At 42.9% G+C, this 25,359-nt stretch overlaps 1 protein-coding gene across 1 annotated transcript in view; it reads left to right on the top strand.

Annotated features, from left to right (window-relative positions):
• The window catches only part of SLC6A11 (solute carrier family 6 member 11), a 173,836-nt gene that overhangs the window by 47,835 nt on the left and 100,642 nt on the right, over window positions 1-25,359 (top strand). Inside the window, exon 6 of the mRNA XM_077821422.1 lies at window positions 17,216-17,350. Within this exon, the coding sequence (XP_077677548.1) occupies window positions 17,216-17,350 (135 nt within the window). The remainder of the gene's footprint in view (window positions 1-17,215; window positions 17,351-25,359) is intronic.

Here is a 25,359-nt window from a genome sequence, read left to right as displayed (position 1 = left end):
TCTCTCCTTTTGCTTTACCTTTTCAAAGAAGTGACATTGTTTTCAGAGGCAAATGTGACATTTTTGATTTCTTGTACTAGGCATTCAGCACTGGAGGATCTGAAAGCTTAGCTTTCACATAATTACCACCTGCTATTCCCTAGGGTTCAGATCTTGAAATGGATCTCCCTGGGCAGAATCTAGATCTGTATTAGTGTTCTTTTAAGGAACAGCCCTCATGCAGCTTCCCAGCACACATGGGAGAACGCCCACTATTACATTCCTTTATGCTGTCCAGCATACTCCCTATTTGCATGCTGATCTCATTCTATGTGCCAGTCAGGGCCATAGCTCCATCATGTCAGCACCTTGTCTAGGGTGCTGTGATTGGAGTGGGCTGTGCAAGGAGAGGAAGGTGCCTTTTAACTTCTCCCCAACTGTATGTATATCTGCATAAGGCCATGATCTGGCCTCTAATTTACTGCAAGGGAATTAATCCTCTTAAGTTGGGCGCAGGGCTATATTGGTCCCATTAGAAAGGTTGGTAGCAGACTGCGGTGACTTTACTCTGCCCCATATTTTAGTGTCTTTGAAATTGTTGACCTCAATATCCTGCTGTGCAGAAAGGCTTTCGGTTTGAGACTACAGTGACCAGTTCTGATCTCACATCAGCTTTACACTGCTCTGACTCCATTGACTTCAGTGGAGTGACTGCTGATTTATAATTGTGTAAGAGAGACCAGAACAGCCAAAACAAGAAGAAAATTGAAAAGTTGATACAAATTTGCTAGGGATTGGAGCAAAGTATTTAACTAAACTCTGTGCACTGCCTTCCTCTGAGTCTAATATCCACTAGGCTCTCCCTGAAAACTCCTAGCAACATATCTTGTGTGTGCCAAAACATAAAGGTCAGAAATAGCTCTCCATACCTTTTGCCCGTCAGTCAGCTACCCTCCCATCAGAAGGAGTTAAGCTCTGCTTGCCAGCAGTTAAGACTCAGTCAGTAGTCCCACACAGAAAATGAATTTTGCAATACAAGACTACATAAAGACTCTAATGGATTCAATGAGGCAGAAAGAAAGAGTAAAGGGACAGAAGAAGAAAATAAAAGAGAAAGATGTGTGGAAAAAAAAAAGTGGGGCCCATTGTAAGGGCCCAGGAAAAGGAACTAGGCAGCAATGATTATATCTCCTGAAGTGTCTTTTGTTTCAGCCTGAAGTAGTAGCAAAGAATAGCTCTTCATGGTGAGGCTTTAGCACTCAGTCCAAGATTGATCTCTGTATTCAAAGGAGGAAAGTAGAACGTTCATGAGATGCATGCAGAGTTTCTGCTTTCCAACTGCCTCTGTGTGAAGTTTTAAAACAGCTACTGAGATTTTTCCCCCCCTCCCCTGTGCAGCTCTGAGCATTTAAGGACATCTCTGAGCTGTTAGCTAAGGAGATCTGTATGCAGTGCTGGCGAGCATTTTTCACAAATTGTGGTTGGTGATTGTGGACAGCTTTAAATTGTAATATTAAATCAAGATAATGCAATATCTGTTTCATTTGTTTGCCGCTAGCTTTCAGTAGCAGAGGTCCACCTTTACTAGGAACTGTGGCTTAGAGGATGTCGACACTTCAGAGACTATATCAGCATAGCTACTTCTCTGTAGCTATGCCGGCTTGGTCCTGAAGTGTAGATGCCACCTACACAGATGGAAGAGTTTTTTTCATTGGTGTAGGAATACAGTAGCTATGTGGATGGAAGAATTCATTATTCTACCAACATAGCTGCATCTGCACTGGGGGTTAGGTAGCATAGCTGTGTCACTCAGCAGTGTGGTTTTTTCACAGCCCTGACCCAAGGAACCTATGTCAACCTAACTTTTAAGTGTGGACCTATGGCTACACTAGAGAGCTTACAGTGGCACAGCTGCACCGATGTAGCTGTGCTGCTGTAAGCTCTCTGCTGGAACTGCTCTAAGCCAACAAGAGAGAGCTCTCCCATTGGCTTAATTAATCCAGCCCCTTTGAGCAGTGGTAGCTTCTACTACCCAAATAGCACTGTCCACACTGGCACTTAAGTCGGCATAAGTTATGTCACTCGGGGGTGGCTAATTCACATCCCTGAGCGAATAATTTATACCGACGTAATTGCAGTGTGTACATAGTCTTATATTAGATAAGAGTCGACTCCAAGTTCATTGAAGTCAGTGGGAGTGTATCATACCCTAAATGTGACAGGAGGATAGCTTGGCGTCCAGGGCCATGTAAGAAGGCTGGGGGAAAGGTATAATGCAATGTACCAAGCCAGGGCATGAAATAGAAACAACCCAACTGTTAAAACAAAATGAAAAGTATTTTCTGAAAATATTAAGATGTAGACAAACTCAATGAAATAAAATCAGACATCTGCCTCAAGGAAAAGCATATTGTTTTAGTAAAGGTACCATAAATGAACTTGTACCTGGACCGAACTTTCTGTAAAACTTTCAGACACTTTAACATTTGTTTAAAAATTAAACTTCAAGCCAGCAAACAAGATTTTAGTGTCTGAATCACTTCACTCCGTTTCTTCCTCATGTTATTTCTTTGTAGTTTATCATGTTCCTCCCCAATCAATTACTCCAAACCCCTCCCCCACAAATAAACACATGCAAACAGAAAAATGTCAGACGGAAGATGGGAGCCAAGCTACAAAACAAGACAATAGGTCTCTGAGGGGGCACATGCGATCTGTAGGTAGCATGGCATTTCAGGTGCTAAAGCATTGTTGGTGGTGGTTATTTTGGGGGGCTTGGCGGGTGAAGTACAACTTATATTTCTGCTGGGTAACTCTCTGTTCGGTTCTATGAAGCCAATATTGTTAAAACGAAGATTGCAGAGTTAGGCCAATCAACAGCCTTGTTCCGCACATGCAGCACCCTTGAGTATATGCCTCCTATAGACTTTAGTTTACATATTAGGAATATTAGACCCATTTTTAATAGAAGCAGTAAGAATTCCCCCTAGGAGTTCTGAACGTAAAATATTATGTACCAAGATTGGAATATAAACCTCAGGAATACTCACATCAGCATGCCGTTTATTGTTTGGATTCTCTTAAAGATACTTCTATTTGATTTTCCTTTGGTCAGGTGAAATAAATTACTTAGAATGAGCCTGTGAATATACAGGGTGGCCAGCGCCTCACCTGGTGTAAATTGACATAGCTCCATTTGCTGAAGATGTGGACAATTATTAGCATTATTACAGGGATTTCTGTGATATCCATCCTCCTAGTATCTGAGTACCCTACACATGGATTAGAAATACATCAAAGTTCCCTGGTGGGAGTGCTGCTCAATTCCTTTAGTCCTACAGGCCAGTCCAGTAGCTTTTTCTGCAGAGTACTGGATTTCTTTGTATTGGTTATTTTGTCTACAGTGTTGCTCTTGTGAGATTTACAAACCTTAATTCTGTATATCTCACTGAAGTCCGCTACAATGGAAGCAATACAAACCCAGTGTAAAGAGCTGCGAAAGCCTAATGACATACCTTTCTACCTGAGCTACAAAGACAGCTTCAGTGCTGGAGCTTCCATTGCTACATTGACAGGTTTCAGAGTAACAGCCGTGTTAGTCTGTATTCGCAAAAAGAAAAGGAGTACTTGTGGCACCTTAGAGACTAACCAATTTATTTGAGCATGAGCTTTCGTGAGCTACAGCTCACTTCATCGGATGCTGTAGCTCACAAAAGCTTATGCTCAAATAAATTGGTTAGTCTCTAAGGTGCCACAAGTACTCCTTTTCTTATTGCTACATTGGTTACTCTAAATATTTGGCACTCCCAGAGTGATGTGGTGGCCACAAAACACCTGCTACTCCCTTCTACTGAGCACTTCGAAAATACCTACGTTGAAAAATCGATAGCAGGTCCTAAGCATATATGATCGTGCCATATGGCACTTTACAGGGGGGCACATGGCTCTGCTGTTTCAATGGATCACACAAAGTGAGACATAACTTAGTATTTCTTGAAGTTGGGGTAAAATGTCCACATTTCCTGTGGGTGGCAGGTACGTGCCTTGTTATCTGAAGTAGCAGACATTCAATGCTATACAGTGTTATTATTTATTATGCTTCTACTGCCTAGAGCCTCCAGCCAAGGTCAGAGAGAGCCCTGTTGTGCAAGCTGCTATGTAGACATGTAGTGTGAGTCTGTGTGTGACCCAAAGAGCTGACGATCTAAATAAGCCAAACAGACAGAAGATGGGAGCAGTGTCATCTCCAGGGGAACTAAGGCACAAAGAGATTAAGTGAGTTGCCCAAGGGTGAACAGAAAATCTTTGGCAGAGCTGGGAGCTGAAACCAGATTGAATTCTAGCCCAATGCCTTAACCACAAGACCTTCCTTTCCCTCATATTTACTCTGCATCTTACTAGCCCTTCGCTCAGGTTGGGAAGTTCAGCAACCAGGGCATAGGTGATTGAGCAATTGGGAACAATGGCTGTCCTAGTGGAGGTACTTTTCAGACAGTCCATTGATATAATAAAGGTGTGATCCACAAGAATACTATGGTTAATGTAATAGGTGCAGGGAGCTGAAATGCAAAGGAAGGAGGGAGACGAGGATATTTGTTTATATTTTAAGTGGTGAAGCTATTGAAGATACACTTGTGATTGCAAACATTTTACAGTAAATACATCTCACAACAGTGAACAGGTGAAAAGGACCTGGATTCCTAAGAGGAAGAAACAAGACCAATTTTATTTCCTCCTTTGGGTAGACAAGTGAATGCCCTTTCTTTAAATAATAAAAGATAGATTGTATATTATGATGTAAAAGCATGAATTATCTCAACACACAACCCCATTTCATGATCGCAGAAAATGCAAAGAGGGAGTGGATTTCTGAGATACTGCAATGATGTCTGTGTTATCTACAGAGGGTGACATTAAAATATTACCCTTTACCAGCACTCACTGCACAGCAGCTTGTGAGATATTTCTTATTCTAAAGTATTAAGAAATGCTGTGGTATCTCACAGAATAGTGGTAATGGCTTTTGAGTGCTGAAACTTTAACACTGACTGCTGGATGTCAGTCTGATTGCTGAGAAGATTGATGGACTATATAGAGAGAGGCCGAACATGGGATTGTGGCTGATGCAGAATTGCAAAGAAAATTCCCTTTAAATGTTGATGGTTCAGGCTTTTAATATTTGTATTTAGACCAATAATATGAAAATGATATACCGGGACAAAAACGTATTTATGTGTTCTGCTAACTAAGTACCGCTGTCATTCAAAAATAAACTGGCTATGCCCTGTGCTGTAGCCAGGGCCCGCTTGGCATAGAGGTAGGGTGAAGGGGAAAACTGTTGCGGCTTACTGGCTCCACCTTAGTTTAAAGCCCCTGACTAGGTTAGCATAGCCTGGGGCTTAAACTAACCTACGTCAGTTGGCAATGACCCCCAAGAGACCCTCCACCTTTTGGGAATAGCTGGAGCCACAGCAGCTCTGGCTGTGATACCTTCCCAAACATCCCCATGCTGGGGGCGGGGGGAAGTGCTCTATGCTGGTTGAGGAGATGCAAGCAGTTCCCTTTAGTGCTGCCTAATCAAAGGAAGAGGAGCACAATTTGTAGGGCACAATTTAGCAAATTCCTTGTTAGTATAGTGGTTAGTATCCCCACCTGTCACGCAGGAGACAGGGGTTCAATTCCCTGACAGGGAGGCAAACGTACCTTTTGGGGGGAGGGATAGCTCAGTGGTTTGAGCATTGGCCTGCTAAACCTAGATTGTGAGTTCAATCCTCGAGGGGGCCATTTAGGGATCGGGGGCAAAAATTGGGGATTAGTCCTGCTTTAAGCAGGGGGTTGAACTAGACGACCTCCTGAGGTCCCTTCCAACTCTGTGATTCTGTGAAGAGAGAATCTGTTCATGTGTTTTAAACCTGCTTCCAGCTAGGACAGCCAGGGCAGAGCTTTGCCTTCGGGGGAGTTCAGTGAGGGATGCATGTGCACATCCAGTGGTAAAATTGGCCTTTAGAAAGCAAATTCACATGCTGCATAATTCGTCTCTCATATTCATCTGTGTAACCCCACTGAAGACTGAAAATTTGCTTGGTGATATTGAGGGATGAGTTTGGCCCATTGTAAATTCTAGCTGAAAGTCGAACTAGTGGAGATAGCTGGGGTTGTTCTTTACCAGCCCTGTCCAGAACCACAGCCCCTGTTAAAAGCTGTCTAGGCTAGATACTGGTCTCTCTGCATAGGTGTAACTGAGCTCAGCATCTGGAAATCCTGGAAGCTTTTGGCCTAGTAACAGCTTTGGTTTAGAAGAGCTTGTGCTTTTTAAAGACCCTTAAAGACCATTTAAAAAACAACAGTCAACTGATTTATTGGTCCCAACTGATATTTAAAATTCATCCCTTGGATTTCAAGTTGACTTTTACTTGCTTAAGTAGCAGAATTTGATTTTGAGGTATTTGGGGCTGTGATGATTTCCTGCTTGATGGGGGTTCTCCATATTTAAACATTTCAGCTTTGCTTGAATTATTGAGCTTTTCCAAGATAGCAGATGAAACTTGCTGTTGTTGCATCTCCGTTCATACCCATCCTCCTCTTCTGTGCCCATAACTGTAATAGTTGGCATTTCCTCCTCTTTGTACAGTAGATTTTAGGAAATGCAATAAATTGCATCTGTAGGGCACCTATGAATAGCATTTCACGTGCCACTCTACAGTAAAACGTCCACACTCTCATTTATGGGGGAGATCATTTTTAATTTAAGTGAGTAGCCCTTCCAGGTTGAAACCCCTGTGGGTGCCAGGGCTACTAATGAGCTTACAGTGGGGTGATTTATTTTTTATTTACACTGATAGATCTGTACCTGCCTGCCAACGTGTGATGGCTCCTCTTGCTAGAGGCCACATCCATCTTCCATTTTGAAATTAGAAATGTTACACCACAGATGTTCTTTTGCTCCACAGGTTTTGCATTAAGAGCACATGCCATTTGAGAGAGCACAATAGTTTAACAAATTAGTAATTCCCTCTGGGGCAGATTAGTATTTGCAATCAGCTGTACGCATGCCTTTTGTATTCACTGGCTCTCTTTGATGACAGTGGTTCCTGAGGTAGGTGTCCACTAAATGCCACTTTTTCAAAATATAATTTTTGGGGACTGGGGAGCACTTCATTGATTCCTGCTGGCATGTGTGCGGGGATGGAAGTTGCACCCTGTGCAGTACTGAAGACTGGCGTCACAGGGCAGCTCACACCTGGTGTATGGCCTGATGCCCTCCCCAGAGATTCTGACAGATTTATGTCACTGTTGGGGCTTCACTGAAGCAGACGAGGTTGCCTGAGGCATGCTCTGGGTCAGCACATATCCCTTAATTTCTCAGTCAGGCACTCTCCTGGCCATTTTGGTGCTGTGCTGATGATCCGAGGTCAACCAGGCGTTCTGGGGACCTTGCACTGTTTTGACTTTCCCCACCCCACTCCGGGAAGACCTTTCACCACCGGTCTTCAGCTAGGGCCTGCGCCAGCAGAAGCCAGTGAAAACCTGTAAATCAATAAAGACTGGAGCCCTTGTGCTAATAATATACAAGGTATATGCAGGGTCAATGCCACTCGTTGGGTAAGGGATCAAGGGCAACATATTTTGTTCCTGAGTTACCTCCTGAAATATTTATCATCTAGGGGATAATCTACCAATTCTCCTCTTTGGGTATGTATGGCCTGGTAGGAAACCGAAGCAGTGTGGTACCACTGAACAGGTAAGAAAGTACACTGGATCCAGCACGGGGAAGTCTGAAGTCTTTCAGAGCAGACTCCATCCATACGACTACATGAATGTTTTGGGGATATGGCTAGTAGGTCTGTTACTACGTAGATCCACTGGCTAACCCCTGTGTAAAATTGGGGAACAAGTTCCCCAGGAGTTAATGCTGGCCTATAACATTGTCCACTAGGTAGAGCAGTTTTGCGTAGTTACCTGTCTCCTGTGGAAGCTACTCCGCTTATAGTGAGCTGCCTCACTTAGGTGGCTGTTTTAATTAGAATTCAGCCCACAGAAGAGCCCTGGGTCTGCTTTCCAGCTACTCTGAGTTTGACAGAGATCTATTTCTTTATTGAACCCAAATGGAACATGACCTATGAACACCACAGAACTAGAGGAAAGTTTGAAACTACAGTAGATTCAGATCTGAGCTTCAAGGCTCCAGTTGAGCTGCATTTTTCTGCCCAGTTTTTTTAGAACTGCATGCTCAAAATTGCATTTGCAAAATGCATGAGTGTAATCTGAGTGCACATTTGTTGTGGTTCTTCATTTATTGTGGTAATTGTGCATGCAAAAGGCCAGTTAGATATATAATTGGCTATTTACCTGTACAATTATCACAATTGTCACAGTTGTGTGTGCAATTAATTGTTCATGTAGTTTATACAGATGCATTTTTGCATGCACAATGACATACATTTGGGCCTTAATAAACAATTGAAAATTATTTTATCAGCATCTTTGGTAGCAGCAACCTAGAAAAAGTGTCTCATTTTGCCAACATTTCTGTTTTCTTATGTCATGGATTTTTTTTCATGTTACCATGACATAATAGTAAAAACGTGTATAGTTTTCCTTTCTTTTAAATATGGAAAATCCATAGTAGAACATTTAATATATTGGATATTACTGAGGCATGAATAATGCATGAACTGATCCTCATTAGAACATCATCATCTCCTTTCAACTTTTTTCTTTATTAGGGAGGAAATGCTATGATTAGAAGGTGAGGCAAACACTGCACACACAAAAAAGTCAGATAAGTTTGTTCAAGTTTTCAGGGAAATCTCTCTAACTATGTGTGTGTCCTTTTTTATGTTTGCTTTTTTTGTATATTCTAGTGAAGAAGTTTGGTGGCAGGAATCCTTTGTCAAAACAGTGAATTTTAACCAACTGTTGAAGAATATACATACAAAATTAAGTCTGAATTTGTAAATGCAAGTTAGGAATACACTACGTGATCTATGGGGTCAATCAAAACTGACCACCATAGCTTGAATATCAAATACTTACAGTTTCACATCTTTTAGAAAGACATTTGATCATGATTTTAGCAGCCTGTGGACACTACAGACAAACCAGTAGGCAGAAATTATTTGGGAAATAATTTATAGTAACATACATTTGGGGAAATTGTATGTTATTTATAGAAAATTCATTAATACAAAACAAGTTAATTGGTCAAACACATAGTTCACTACATGTTGTTGGCTGGGTTCTAGCTCCAGTGCCTAGTCACTGTCTTCCCCTAGTGCCTTTTCATACCATTCCAGTTTTAACCTAGGATCTGCAGCTGGGATTGTGCTGGCAGACTCCCAGTGCCCACAAGATTTTTGATGCAGGATCAGAGTCTCAGTCATCAGCAAGAGTATCTCTAGCCATTTTGCCATCCAGGATGGACCCCCAACCCCAAGCAGCCAAGCTAACCAAATGAGCACCCACCTGAGCAGCACAAGTGACATGATGCCCCCTGGAAGTTAGTGCCCAGGGTGACTGCAACTCTTGCCCTCTCCTAGAACCAGCCCTGGTCAGCAGCACTGACCAAAATCTTCCACCGTGGTTTCCCTGTTCATCTCCTGTAACTTCTGAGAGACACTGTGGCCACACAGCCAATAATCCATGTATAGTGCAGTGTTAGCATCTGTGCATCTTTCTCTGATGATGTCACGGCACACGTAGAAAGTTTTTGCTTTTTCTGAACATTGCACAGTTAACAAGTTTCTTATGTAATTTCAGTGAATGTCCTTTGCTGGCCTTTATTTTCTAACTCACCATCTTGAACTCAAAGTGAATTTTCCCCATCTCTGATGTATAATCTTCCTCTCTCTGAGCTCATTACTGTCACTTTTCTTACCTGCTTGGTATTTGTACTGCATTCTTCTCCAAGAGAAACTGTTTGCAATCATGTATGATTCATCAGAGTTTAGGAAGAAGAAAAATCTACATTTGTAAGCAGTCTGATTAAGAATGGTTCACAACACAATTCTGCAGCAGATTGCTCTCTGTGGATAAACATACCCGGATAAAAGCAGATGATGGTGAATAAAACTGCAACATAGAGAATGCAAATAGTGAAGTTAGATGTTTGGCTGGTTCTCTCCATTTTTGTGTGATTTCCCAATAAGCAAAAAAACCCTTTCAAACGTCGTCATATTCAAAACTGACAGTTTTGCTGCACGTGTTGATATTGGAAAGGGAAAGATCTTGCACTATATCACAGTATGGTATGATTATCTGCAACAGTTAGTGGTTTGGAAAGGAGTTTGAATTTATAAAATAAATAATTTTGGGGTGGGGGGGACAGGATAGTGCAGGAGTTGATAATGGGATCTGGACCCTTCTCCTGTAGGTTCTTAGTGTAAATCTAGCCCAGACTGGTAGCGCCTTAGGGCTTGTCCACATGGGGAAATTGACCAGTAGAATTCTAGTGGTATAAGTATACCCCTAGAGTTATGCTGGTATAACTCCTTGAATGGACACTCTATTCTGGAATAAAAGTGACTATTTTTGTGCAACAAAAGACATGCAAAAATAGAGAAATAAAAATCACTTTCATTCTGGAATAGTGTGTCCACACAGGGACTTATACTGGGTATAATTCTAGGGGTATAATTGTACCACTATAGTTCTGCTGGGCCATTTCCCTGTGTAGACAAGCGCTGAAGGTCATCACCTGTTCAGTAGTCGGTGTGAAATACGTTAGTAGTGTCAATCCAAGTATAAGAGGAGAGGTATCTACAGTATGCCACAAAGAGCGTTAACTGGCACCCCTTTTTGGCATTTGCAGGAGCGGGGAAGGACGCAGTAGACAGGGAGCCTGAACCACTACATTGCCCGGAAAGGTGTATCTCTCAAAAGCCAGATTGAGGTATATTGATGGGGGAGCTTGCCCTGACAATGAGATGTAGGCACCTGAATCAGTTAGGTATTGCAATGCTGCAGGCAGCAACACCTAAATAATTTTAAAAATCTGGGCCTAAGCGAACTTGAACACTTTCATTTTGTAAAAAACTTTGTATCACAGTGTAAATAAAACACAGAATGCAGTTCAGACAATCTCATTTCCCACGATCTGGCATATTGTTTTGTGTTCTGTACCATCCAACCTGCAGTGATGGCCAGTAAGGATCTACACAGGAAGCAACTGGAACCATCTGAAGTTTTAATGTAATTGACATCATAGGAACGTAATTGTATTATCTTGTGGTGACAAGAGGTAATGAAACTCGCCAGTGTATGAAAATTCTTCCTTCCCCACCAAAGGACAGTTCAGCTGTGGTCACAGCAAGAGCGAAGCAAAGGATTAAAGTTCACTGCAGCCAGTTCCCTATTTTAGATTCGTCCTGATAAAAGTTGTTGTGATGGAGCATGTGAACATCAAGCTGACATGTTCTGTTGTAGCTGCGGCCTGAGCAGTCTATTTTTAACTTTTCTGGCTGTGTGGCTAAATTCAGTGTGCTAAGTGCTGCTTCCTCTCTCTCAACAGATAATCTGTGTTCCCTCCTGGGGTTAGTTTTCCCTATTGCCATCTCTCACAAGTTGAACCTGCTGCATCACAATCTGTGTGCGGTGGTTGTTCGTCTGGCCATCCCAAAGACTAGCTTTTCACTTAGAGTAAAATTTTCTGAGTCGCTGAGGACCAGATTTTCAAAGGTATTTAGGCACCTAAAGGTGCAGATAGGTGCCTCGGGGGATTTTCCAAAGCTTGTAAGTGCCTAAAAAGCATTGAGGTCAACGGGTGTTGGGCACCCAGACGCTTTTGAAAATTCCAGTAGGCTCCTACATACCTTTAAAAAATGTGGTGTTGTGTATCTAACAACCATTGAAGCCTTTAGATGCCTAAATACCTTTAAAAATCTAGCCCTCTGCAATTTAGGAACCCAAGACACATTTTTCAAATGAGATACAGGCGCTTCAGAGCCTCAGGGCTTGTCCACATGGCCCTGCAGCGCACACTGCGGGGGTGTAAATTGCAGCGCTAGTGCAACCAGGTAGCTAGTCCAGAGGACTCTGTTCACACAAATGAGGTACTTTTCAGTTTGCACCAGCAGCGCCCACACAGGCAGGGCCGGATTTCCAATTCGGCACAGTAGGCACATGCCTAGGGGCGCCGAAAAGTTAAAAGTGGGTTAAAAGTTTCATTTTTCACAGAAAACATGAAGGTCAGCGGTAGGCTGGGGGTGGAGGGCACGTCAGGTGTAAATCCAGCCTTGCGTGCAAGCATGCTGGTGCACCCAGCAGTTCACGCACACACCCCCCTGTAGTCTGCACTGCAGAGGTGTGTAGACGCAACCTGAGTTCCATTGATTTTCAATGGGCGTTAGGCGCCCAACCTGCATAAGAGCTTTTAAAAATCCCAGTTGGTGCCTAACTGCATCTTTGGGTACCTCAATACCTTTGTCACTCTGGGCCTTTGTCATATTATAATAAAAGAACTTGGTGCCAACACAGGTGTGTCAGAAACGTTTAGTTTGCTCCCAAGTGCTCAGATACCAGCATGGCTCCGACATCGCTGAGAGCTGGAAAAAGCATTCCGAGCATCGACATGCTAATTAACACACCAAGCAATTAAAGTCAATTAAAACAGGGTTCAACGTAATTAGAAACAGTTGTGTTCACATTTACATTCAGATTGGTTTGACGTGTTGAAAGAAAAGAAAACAATTTCAGGCAAACTTTTAATGCCTACAGATGTGATGATAATAATAACAACACTTTGATTTCTAAAGCCACCCCCGGTCACTTCCCTGGGTGCTGTACAGCATGATAAACAAGAACATAACGAGAATTCCAAAACAGGAACCCCAAGGAGTCCAGGGGCTCAGCAGGCTTGGAGATGCAAGCTGAAAATCTGACGACAGCCTGTAATGGAACTAAGTTTGGGGGGTTCCTATCCCAGTCCCCATTTCAGCACATCACAAATCCAGCATCTTTCACTGGCCATTTCAGCCCAAAAGAGCTCGGAAATCCAGCAGTTCCATCGCTTTGAGTGCCAAAGTCGCCCTTGTTTTTATTTTAATAGCAATACCAACTGGCACAAAGGGCTGCCACAGCCTGTAAACACCTCAGATCCTTCCCACCTGTCCACAGGCCTTGCTCTTATCAGCACTCCTCTTCTTTATCCTCTTACCTGTGGTTTGGATTGGGTTCATAGGCATATGGTAGAAATGATGTGCTATGTACCTCGCTCCTTGCAAGGCAGTAGTAGGGGGAGGAGAGACCTCAGAGAGCCCTCCCTCTCTTAATGCTGCTGCACAGGTACAGCTGTATTTTGGCTCTTAGGGACTGAAAATCAAGGAGCTGGGGGTGAGGTTTCCAATACCTTCAGCAATGCCAGAGGCCCCAGTGAGGGCATTTCTGGGCAGGGCAAGGCAATTCTCTGGGGTTTTACGCTCCATGCCAGGATGGCTGTATGGGGGAGTGATAACTGCACTGCTGTTATGCAGAGGTATCCTTGGCTGATCTTCTCTTCTCTCCTCCCTTGCCTGTGGAAGAATTAATTTCTGTGGCGCCTTCTCCTCCTCCTTGCAGCTGAGACTTATCAGAGCTGTAATTGCATCCTCGGTGGAAAACTGTGTGTATAGCGAAGTTAGGCTGGTGCGCCCTGGGAAGAATATCTATGTGTCTGAAAGGGCAGTCTGCATGCTGATGTAAAATGATATGGTGCAATGGCAGGCTGCATGAGATGACAGATTGTGAAGTAATATGACATAATGAAGCAGGATGCAAGAAAATGTTACTCTTTCAATTCAGGTATAGTGACCCCAGCGTCAGCCATTTGACCTGATTAAGTGACTATTGGTATTAACAGCAGCCATTAATTTTAGGAGAGAGGAGGGAAGGGAATGCAGTGCAGAGAGACTGAAATTGCCGAAATGAATAAACAAAAAAGCACAGAAACCTTGTTGGGCTAGATCCTGTAGCCTCTCCATGCACTGAGCTGTCACTGAAGCCAGGAGAGAGCTGCAGGATCAGTCTCATTCACTGCATTTCATCCTTATTTCCTTTTATTCCTTTTTATTTGTCAGCCTCATTATGAAAAAACAGCTGTATGGAATTTTGTCCCTTTGTTGTACCGGGTTAGTGAACATTGAATCACTTGGTCGTGGGAGATGGCTTCTCCATCAATTGTGAACAGTAACCGTACTTAGCACGTGAACAAGGCTTTCTGTTTTTATTGAATCCTTAATTAATCCATGCATTCCTCTGAAAGGCAGGGGGGTATTAGTGTCATCTCCATTTTACAGAGAGGAAATTGAGGCAGAAGACATGGCCTACATTTTCAAACAGGATTAGTGATTTTAAGTAACTCCGTTTTTGGATGCACAATCTGAGACACATGGAAGCGGACTGATTTTTAGGGGTTGGATGCTCAGCATTTTCTGAAAACTAGGCCCATTCTGTCTCTGTGTGAGCACCCCAAGTCTGAGGCAACAAAATCACTAGTTGCGTCTCAAAATCTATGCCTGAGTAATTTACTGCCACAGAGCGAGTTAGTGTCAATGCCGGGATTAGAATTCAGGATTCCCAGTCTCCTAGTGCTTTGATCAGACCTTGGGCCATGCCTGTTTAAGAGGAATTTATTACCCTGACATCCTGATTAAATAATTAAATAGCCATTGTTGGCCCAGATCGTCCCCTCCTGCAGAGGGAATCATCCCCTCTTGGAGAACCCACCCCCAAATTGAAAAGGCTGCAGATTGCTTAGGATCTCTCAAACCTGAGAGATCCTAAGCAATCCCCAGGAGGCCTAGACCATTCAAGCAGAGGCCCTGTGCCTCCGCACAGGCTCTGGCCCTTGTTGCCTTCTCCCATGTGGCAGTGTGGCTCTGTTGGACGCCCTCCAGCCATCACCCCCAAGACCTCTAAGCGTGACTTCATGGAGAAGATAATACAGCTGTCCATGGGACTAGAGACAGGCAACATGTGTGCCCCATGCCCCCAATGCTGCTCTTCCCAGTCCTTCTCTTTGGCTTGCTCAGCCTCCATCCTGTGTCTCAGTGCAGACCCTGGAGCCATGGAGAGGAGTCTAAGGGAAGGTGGATGAGAGGGCAGGAAGATGGCCTCAGCTGGAGGACTGTGTCCAGTTCTGGGTGCCAGACTTTAGGAAAGAGGTGGATAAATTGGAGAAAGTCCAAAAGAGAGCAACAAAAATAATGAAAGGGTTTAGATAACCTGACCTACTTGGAAAAGTTTTTTTAAAAAACTGCATGTTTAGTCTTGACTTGAGAAAGGAGAAGACTGAGGTGGGGACCTGATAACAGTCTTCAAATATGTTAAGGACTGTTATAAAGAGGATGGGGATCACTTGTTCTCCATGTCCACGAAGGTGGGAGAAGAAGTAATGGGCTCAATCCTCAGCAAGGGAGATTTAGGTTAGATATTAGGAAAAACTTTCTAACTAAGGGTAGTTAAGCTCTGGGACAGGCTGCCCAGTAAAGGCTGTGGAATCTCTGGTCATTGGAGGTTTTTAAAAACAGATGGGACAGATACCTGTCAGGGATGATCTAGGTTTACTTGGTCCTGCTTCAGAGCAGGGAACTGGAATCGATGACTTCTGAAGGTCCCTTCCAGCCATACATTTCTACATTTCTATGATGGTTCTGGAGCTGCCCCGTGCACATCGCAGGGAGTGATGCTGTGCTTGTCTCATTGTATAGCTTACCGCGTTGCCTTAAAGCTCAGGACTGGAGGTATTTCTGTGTCCTGGAAGCTTCATTTGTAAACTCGTTCTTAACTTTACCTTTTGTAGGAGGATTACACAGAATTCTTCAAATCTCGAAGCAAAAGCTTGGCATGATATTGTTATAAAATGTGTGTTGCTGTGCAAATATACATAGTGCTTTACAGACACAAGATACTTTCCATGCCCAAAGATCTTATCATCTAAATGGAACAAAACAAACAAATATAAGCCAAAATACTGCCCAGGATGGCAGGTTAGCAAAGAGAGGGTGTGGGTTTATTGAGGAGGAAGAGAGTGTCAAGTTTTGTTTGTAACTTGGCCAGAGGGCGAGTCACATCTCTCTCACAGATCAGTGAGTGGAGAGCTGAGGAGATGCACCTCTGGGAAGGAAACTGAGGCAGAGAATTCCTGGAGAGCCCCAGATGGCCAGGGGAGGGAGGGTTGCTATGGGGCAGGCACATTCCTACCACAGTGGGTTTGTTTGAAGAAGTGGGTTTTAGAGACTTGATTGCTCTGTTTTACCAATTAATCAGCTACTTGTATGGGTTGTGATTTCTCATGATCTGTGTTCAGTAATTTATTGCAAAAAACCCCAGACTGTATAAGACTCTTGAAGAGAGAGAGGTGGGGGCGGGGGGAATCCACATTTTCTTCCCTTGGTTATACTATTGTTCTCACTTTTCCAAACATATTTAGTACCAGTAATAAGAGTAACATTGTTTCCAATATAGGCTGCTGCATAGTTAATATGTAATACAGCACATTATTTTCCGGCAAGTCAATTCATTTCTCTACTGTACCATATCTCGTTTAATTGTTCTGTAGTGAGCCACAGTAACTTACTTGGAGAGAATGTCCCAACCAATGTTTGTGACTGGAGTTGGGTGAAATTTTTTGACCATTTTTTTTTCTCAAAAAAGGCAGATTCAGCAACAGTTTGCAAATTCACCAAAATATTTCAGCAAAACAAACACGCTAAAAAAAAGATAAAAATTTGAAATGTTTTTTTTCAATATTGTCAGTGCAAAAATTGACTTTCTGTTTCAAAATGTCCTTTGATAGTATTTTAAAAAAGTCAATAATGTTTAAAAATGGTCAAAATTGAAACAAAACATTTTGTTTGACCTGAAATAATTTTTTCAACTCTTTGCTTTTTCCAGAATTTCAGACAAACAAACAAACAAAAATCTGTTTGACTCCAAATTAATTTTTTTTCTATTTCCCCACCCCACCCCCAAGAATTGCCAGTGAACTGAAAAATCCATTATTCGCCCAGCTCTATTTGTGATTCTTTGCCCATTTTCCTGCCAAGCCTAAATTGTTGAAGAAGGAATATGCTTGGGGATGAAATTCTTCCCTCTGCAGAAGACCAGTAAGGCTATTAGGTCTCAAAGTATCACTCAGGGGGTGCATAAGATTGTGCGGGTATTTATATCTGGATTACTATTAGAGAAACAACACCACCTTCTTCTTGTTTTTGTTTGGGAAAAAAAACACATTTTCTGATGTTTTACTTCTTCTCGCTAGGTGGTATACGTAACAGCTACATTCCCGTATGTCATGCTATTGATTCTTCTGGTTCGAGGAGTAACATTACCAGGGGCTTCTGAAGGAATAAAATTCTACTTGTATCCTGACCTATCCCGATTGTCTGACCCACAGGTAGGATCAAATAACTAATGTTCAAAACTTGCTCTGTGTTCATTGTATCTCTGAGGTGGAAATCTTTGGTGCTTCCAATTTTTCATTGCATTCAAAGTTGGAATACACAAAAATATAGTAGATTGTATATAGATGTGTTTCAATTTGAAATTCCTAACGGCATTAAAAATAATTATTTGAAGTAGTTGTAGTATACTGTAGTTGTGTGTGTGGAGGAGTAGAGGGGTTGTTTGTTTATGTTCATTTTAGTGGTACCTTAGCATGTCACAGTTGGATTTTCAAAAGTGTTCAACACTGGCCTAATTCTGCCCCCACTGAAATCAATGGGAGCAGTGTTTGACAAAGACTGAGCATTTTTGACATTATGCACCATTAGTGTGTATTCCAAATAATAAACCTCCATGGAATGGTTTAGATAATCCGCTTCTTTTTTTAAAAATTAAAAAACAATAAAAATGGGTTGACATATTTGGTATCTTTGCAAATAAAGCAGCATAGAAGAATGAAAAATCTCTAAACATTTTAAAGCACCAATAAATTCTTGAAAGAAGAGAGTGTGCCTTTTGAGTCACTTCCAAAGCAGAGATCATCATATAAATGCTGGGTTAAACTGAGACCTCGATGACAGATTAGCGGAACATAACAATTATGAATGTCATTTGCCTGGTATCTAAGAGAGAAAATGACACAGCTCTCATAGCTGACAGGTTGCAGACAGCGCTTCACTTACCAGGGTTGACAGCATAATAAACATTAGACTATGTTACTCCTGGAGGTGGTTATGACATTAGATGGACCCAAAGATGTAATGGAGTTGAAAAAGAGGTTTGGTACTATTTGTCAACATTCATTTTTTGAAGTACTCCCTTCTGTCCAGTGAACTGTAAAACATTTTCAGCAAAAGTATGTTTTGACATGACAACACAATGAGCCTTCAAGTTATTTCCCTGTAGCTTCTGAAGCTACTGAATCATGGAAAGATCATCCTAATGAAATAGTATGGCTAGGTAAGAACTTCCAACTAGAATGGGACAGTCACATTTAAAGACATTTGGAAAAATAGATCGATTTGACGATTTTGAACTTCTTGTTACTGAAAGTAGATATTTGTTGCTATTCTAAGCACAAGTGATTGGGAGGTGAAGGGAGAGCAATGGAAATAAAATCTGACATGCCTATTTGTCCGATAAAGGAGGGTGGACTAACTGAGAAAACTGTTAGGATCCCATGAAGTTCTGGTCTCCTTGTTCTCTGAGTTGTTCTCCACCACGTATAATAGACCCATATATTGCAATGACTTTAGTAAGCTTGCTCAATTGAAAGTCAGTTCACAAATCTGACTGTCAAATGTTTATCTGAGAACTTGAAAAGTTTGCTTTGTCCAGCTTTGATTAGCATTGTTCTGCCTTCCTGCATATTTTTGACAACTGATGTTATTCAAAGAGTCTTAATAATGAGTGCACATTCTGCATTCTTCTCCGGCAATACATCACGATGACTTTCCCCCAGTGTCGAATTCCTCAGGGAGCCAGAGTTACCAACCTCCAGGGCTGCACAAATCTAATGAGGAGAGGGGGCAGGCATGCTGCTTAAACATTGCTGCTTCTGTCTTCCAAGGGGTGCATGGGAGGCCTGTTAACAGGATTTGTGCATGTACATGGATTTCTCACATGCCACTGTGAACACACGTCCCCCATCCCTTGTTTATTCATGGAAAAAATTAATAGAAAGAGGGTGTGTGCAAGCTCTTTTAACCCAGGGCAAGAGTAGCTTGTTTGTCAGTTTACAAGGGGTTTTTACATGCCTATTTGCTATACCATTTCCATTTGTAAGGAAACCCACTGTTGCCATGGTAATTGCTGGGCACACATGGTGTTATGGTTCTCAGGAAGCCTTTGAAACGCAGGGAACCTTCTTAAAAGACACGTGTGGCCTAGTAGTCTGCCTCCCACTCTGCTGTGTGTATCTAGGTTCTGTTTAGAATGTCTTGGGAGGGGAGTATTCAGTGTTACACTTTCACAGGTGAACTTTCCCCCCATTGCAAGGTGATTGCAATCAATCTATATCTATGCTTCATCCCGCATTATTTTAAAAATGCAGCCCCTACCCCTCCCTATAGATTAGGAAAAAAGGACGAAGTTGAGACTGAGATCTAATGAGAAATATGGCAAGATGGTGTAATGGAGTGGAGCGGGTTGGAAGTTTTTGACAACATAGTTTTTTAAAGAAATATGTTGTATTGTCAAAGCCAGAACGTTTCCCAGAGAAGTATCAACTGAGATGGGGAAGGTTTCTGGGGTCCTCATGGAAATCTCTGGCCACTTCCCAAGAGAGGGACCCAAAGTAAAAGCCCAACTTTCAAGCCAAAACCAGATGTTTTCACATAATTCCATTTCACAAAAGCATTTGAAAGATTTTGTTTCCTTTCTAATGCAGAACAAAAACAGAAACCTCAAAAGTTGTCATGGGATGGAATTGTTGTCCTCTGGTCAGTTCTAGGATGGAGTGTTTAAAATGGAATTTGGAGTGTCATCCAGTTTGGAAGTGCTTCTTTGTTGTAGCCTTTTTAGTAGTCAAAGAATAGGAGAGATGCTGACAGTATGCATATTAATGGAAATATATAATTAATGAATGTTTGCAACGTATGAAATTCTTGCATTGTGAAACAAAATGCCATAAACTAGATAATTATGGAATCTTTTTCAAAGGAGCAAGAGGAAATTGATGGGACTAAACTTCACATTCGTGCTTCCAGTTTTTGTCTTTACTCTTGTTTATTTGGATTTACTCCACAATTTCCAAGTATAATGCATGTGTGCTCGTAAAGGTTGTTTTCCTCTTCAGCTGGAAGTCTGCTTAAGTACCGTTCCAGGGAGACGACTGTGTTTCTGTGTTAGGAGAGCAGTATTTGAACCACGGTGCCAAGTATGTTTACTGTGGATTAAATAAAGCAAGTTTCTCTTCAAGGCACAGTTTAGTTTGAAGTTCTTGCATCTTTTGTCTTTGTGATTTGCATTCCATGGTTTGTTATAGCTTTCTAAGCAGCTATTCATCTGTCTTTTCAGTTCCTCTGAGCTTTCAAGTGCTGAGTTCTCTACCTCATTTTTATATTCTATCTTTTCAGGATGGCTGGGTCCTCCTGCTCTGAAAATGCCATCTTTTGTTCCTTCGAGCTGTAAAGCTTATACACTTTTACATTGTCATAGCAGAGTGCCGGCTCTGCTTTAGTTAAGATTCAGATGCACTTTCGGTTTAAAGGATGCCGCCAAATGTTCTAAATACTTATGTGGATTGTCCTTCAATGTCCTGTGCCTCATCAAGGTGCTGGGTATTGTTTGTGGGCTCAATCTGAGGTCATTTGAGCAAGGAGTTCCTGGGATACTGTCCTCTGAAAAGAATCCAGCATTTTATCAAATCAGTTTTTCCGTGTGCGCATCTGGGACTCGGACTCTGGCTCTGACTGTCCCCCAACTGATCTCAGTCACTCTACATTGACCTCGTTAATTACTTGGATGAGAGAGCAGAGAGTATGCTTGTAAAATTTGCAGAGGACATGAATCTGGCAGGAGTTGCAAGCACTTTGGAGGGTAGGATTAGAATTCAGAATGACCTTGGAGAATTGGAGAATTGATCTAAAAGATGAAATTCAGTAAAGACAAGCGCAAAATGTGGATTAATCTACTAGCATTGATTAACTAGAGGAAAGATGAAAAGATTAGGATAATGTAATTGTGTTTCCTGAACAATGGACCTGAGTGTGCTAATAGTCAAGGCATTCCTGATAGGCAGCCCCCTAGCATGAGGGGCTCAGAACTTTTTTAGATTCTTATACTTGTTTGGTGCAGAGCTAGGGAATATGTGGGGATGGGAGCAGTGAGGGACAGGTGGGGATGGGAGCAGCGCTGGGAGTGTGAGGGTTATGAGAATGCAGAGAGGGGAGGGTGGATTAGGGGGTGGAGAAGTGGGAGAAATAGAAGAAGAGGTTTTCCGTTGGGGCAAGGAGAGATTATGGGGAGGGAGGAGGGAGGAGATACTGGAAGGGGGAATATGGGGTGAATGGCTGGCTGAGTTGGGAAACACAAGGGCCTGTCAGCCCCACATTATCCCCTCCCACATTTGTGCTAGGATACTGGCGGGGGGGGGGTCTGATGATCCCTTCTCTCTGACCCCTGAGTGTGTGCCAAGATCTTGGGGGCCTTGCTTCTCTTGGAGGGGCGGTCTGAGCACCTCTCTCTATTCCCCATGTGAGCTGGGGTCTTGCAGGAAGGGCTGACCCTTGCGGGAGAGTAGTCTAAGCCCCTCTTCCTGGCTCCTGTATGCCATGATCTGGGGGGTCCTGCCAATCTGAATGGGGAGATGAGAACAGCATGCTTGGTGTATAAACCAAAACCAGTGTGCTGAGGAGCTGAGAATGGGCATGTCTGACGTATACCACAGGGCACTGGGAAGGGGGGGGATGAGAATATCCACTGAGATGAATGGAGCCGGTCACACCTCTCAGAGGTATTGTTTCAGGCAGCATTCATTTCCATGGGGTGTTCTCATTTACCTGAGAACATCTCATTGGACAAATGATTGGGCCACTCTACGTCTCTCTGAGTCCTGGTCTGCACTAGGAAATTAGGATAGTACATTCCCATTTTACAGATGGGAAACTGGGGCAAGAAGGGCTAAGTGACTTGCCCAAGGTCACACAGGAACAGTCATGGAACAGGGAATTGAACCCAGATCTCCCCAGTCCCAAGTGCTAACCACTGAGCCATCCTTCCTCCCATGCCTCCTCCCACATCTGTCCTCACTGTCTCCATACTAATCCCTGCACTGTTCCTGCATCCTCTACCCTGTTCCTCCACCTGCAGGTCTCACGCTGTTGCCTGCATCTCGGTGCCGAGGATGGTTGGGGAGGGAGAAGCAGGCTGTGCTGCACAGAGAGAGGGGAGACGAGAAGATGATGAAGGGGCAGGATAATGTGCAGCCAGTGCATTCTGTAGCTAGCTGAATTGTTGCCAAGGAGCCAGAGGCAGAAGAGTGGGAGAATTGGGCTGTGGAAAATGGGGATGCTGAGAAATCATTTTTTTAAAATAGCAAGGAAATTAAGGGCTCAGAAACTTAATGAACCCAGAGTGAAGGTTTCCCAGTGATGGTTAGTGGTCTTCCAGGATGTAGAGTGGCTTAACTTACGTTGCTGAAAACCAGGAAATGACACGTTAAGGTACAAGCCACACCCACATCGCAACCTTAATTCTGTCCTCTTTGAGCAATCCCCAGTATGCCAGTTATACACACACTAGTACTCTACTCTTACAGATACCTCTGAGACATTGCCTCCACTAAGCCCTGGAGACCACTGCCTGTGTGCCACCAGACAGCTGACAATCCCCACAGTGAGAGAACCCTTGTCTACACCTCTCTGGAGGCGACCTACAAAACTCAGTGCTCAAATGACACACACTTAATCCCACAAGGTACAAATGCATCTCGCCTCATATTACAGTCACTGATCTGCCAAGCTGCTCCACCTAATCCCTCCACCATTCAGTACAGCTGCACCTAACACAGTGAGCACAGCTGGAATGCATGCAGATAAATGATGGAATTCAAATCTGTGGAGCACAACTCGAGTAACAGCACATACCCTCAGAACTTCCTCCTGTCTACTGATTATGGCATCCCCTCCCCTTACTGAACTATTCCCAGTGGCTATTGCCAGCTCTAGGGGGAGGAGATCAGGTTGCATTGTGGGGTGGGTGGCATGTAGCTTAACTCTGTATTTCCTGGTTTTCAGAGGTGTAAGTTTAGCCACTCTCCACATGCTGGAAGACCACTAGCCAGCACGGGGCAATGTTAACTCTGCATTAATGAAATTTATGGCCATTTAATTATCAGTTGTCCCTGACTGTTCCTTGGCTTTGTTGTCCAGTTGCTCAGGTGTTTCTTTAGAAAGAGACAAGCAAGTGTAAACAGCAGAGCTTCTAACAGATCCAAAATATGGGTTCTCTGTCCCATGGAATAGTGCTGGGGTTTGATCTAAATGGCTGTAGTAAAGGTGTGGGAGGGGAGGTCTCTATCTCAGGTTTCAAATAGCTGCAGTTTCTGATTAACCATCTTAAATAAACACCAGTAAGATGAATTTTGAGTGCCAATGTGAAGGGCTGCAGTGAAAGCCCTGGGGGTGTCAGTTCTCTATTAACTGCTTCACAGTCTCCTGCTAATGTGTCTGAGGCCTGGCCTACACTAGAAAATTAGGTTGGTTTAACTACAGTGGCCAGGGGTGTGAAAAATCCACACCCTGAGCAGCGTAGTTAGGTCAGCCTAAATCCCCATGTAGATAGCGCTAGGTTGACAGAAGAATTCTTCTGAAGACCTAGCTGCTGCCTCTTGGGGAGGTGGATTACCTTTGCCCATGGTAGAACCCCCTCCTGTCAACGTAGTTAGTGTCTACGCTGAAGTGCTACATTGATGCAGCTGTGCCACTGTAGCGTGTTAACTGTAGACAAGCCCTTAATTCTTGAGTGGGAGGGGTTGCTTCTAGGAAAGAAGAGGGTAGTTTGGTCTGTGTTATCGATTAAGTCCGAAAACTCTCTGCTGAATCTGCCAGAAAAGGTTACAACTGTGGTAGAGGCTATAGACACGGACACTGGGAACTGGGCTGAGACCACCAGCTCATTCCACCAGCTGTCAGACAACTTTGGATACTGCTTCTAGTAAAAAGAACAGGAGAACTTGTGGCACCTTAGAAACTAATAAATTTATTTGAGCATAAGCTTTCGTGAGCTTTAGCTCACTTCACCACAGCTGTAGCTCACGAAAGCTTATGCTCAAATAAATTGGTTAGTCTCTAAGGTGCCACAAGTACTCCTTTTCTTTTTGCGAATACAGACTAACACGGCTGCTACTCGAAACCTGCTTCTAGTAGTGGCTGGCAATGCTGGGAAAAATTTTTGCAGTCCATTACTGATCCCAACAGCCATTAGGTCACCAAACATGCACTGTTGTATTCAGACAGCGATCACTGACAATAACGATAGACTCAATGCCTTAATACGCACAAAATGATACTCTTCCCATTAATTTTTCTTTCAGTTAGGTAGTAAGCTGTGCTCCATGGGCAGGGCATGTGTAATTAAATGAAACCGTAGGCCCTGCTGTATTGAACAAGAATTGGTACTTCAGTGAAGCCTTTGTTTTGAAAAGCAGTACATCAGAGTCTAAAACTTTTTTAAAAACTCTGTATCTCCTATATGTAAAGGCATCGGTAACAAAATGTGTATTGGTGACCATCCACACATGTTCTGACTCTATATCTATTATGGACAAGAATTGCAAGGAGTTCCAGCTAAAGTAGAAGAGGGAATAGGGTGCAGGCCAACATGATACTGAGCACTCTGGCCCTGATGCGCTTAACATTAAGCATAGGAGTAGTCCCCTTGAAATCTGAAGCTCAACACCTACTCTCTGAGAATCAGGGCCCTTTAAATCTCAGTTTGGCCACTGAAAATCACTAGCCACTTTTGAAAAATTAGGCCATGGAGGGAGTTAGTGTAAGTGCTGGGATTAGAACTCAAGATTGCCTGGCTCCATTTGGTCCTTTATCTTATGACACGCATCTTACCCTAGCAATTTACATTAGCACTAAAGCTGATGATTCCTAAAATAAGAGAAGCAGAGAAAAACAAACACCACTTGTTTACTGTATGCTTGTGTGTTAATTATTGGCTGTCCACCTGCTGTTTTATTCATTTTAATTGCTATTATTATTTTTATGAAAATATTCATTATAGAAATTAGCTGAGAACAGTATCTTTAGGGAGGAGTATGTCAGCATATCTAGAGTCACATAACCGTCTCTGAACAATAAATGCGTCCTACAATGCTGAACAAATTTAATTAACCCTTGATTTGGGAGTGTATCGTGCATTATTATACTTGTCCATGAGGAGGAAATGCAGTTTGTAATCTCCCTCGCATTTAAATACATGTAAATGTCATGCATATGAAAATAAATGAAT

Source organism: Eretmochelys imbricata, chromosome 7, assembly GCF_965152235.1.
Source record: "Eretmochelys imbricata isolate rEreImb1 chromosome 7, rEreImb1.hap1, whole genome shotgun sequence".
Classification (NCBI taxonomy): domain Eukaryota; kingdom Metazoa; phylum Chordata; order Testudines; family Cheloniidae; genus Eretmochelys; species Eretmochelys imbricata.
The sequence above is the reverse complement of the archived record's forward strand: the minus strand, read 5'-3'. Positions and strand labels throughout refer to the sequence as shown.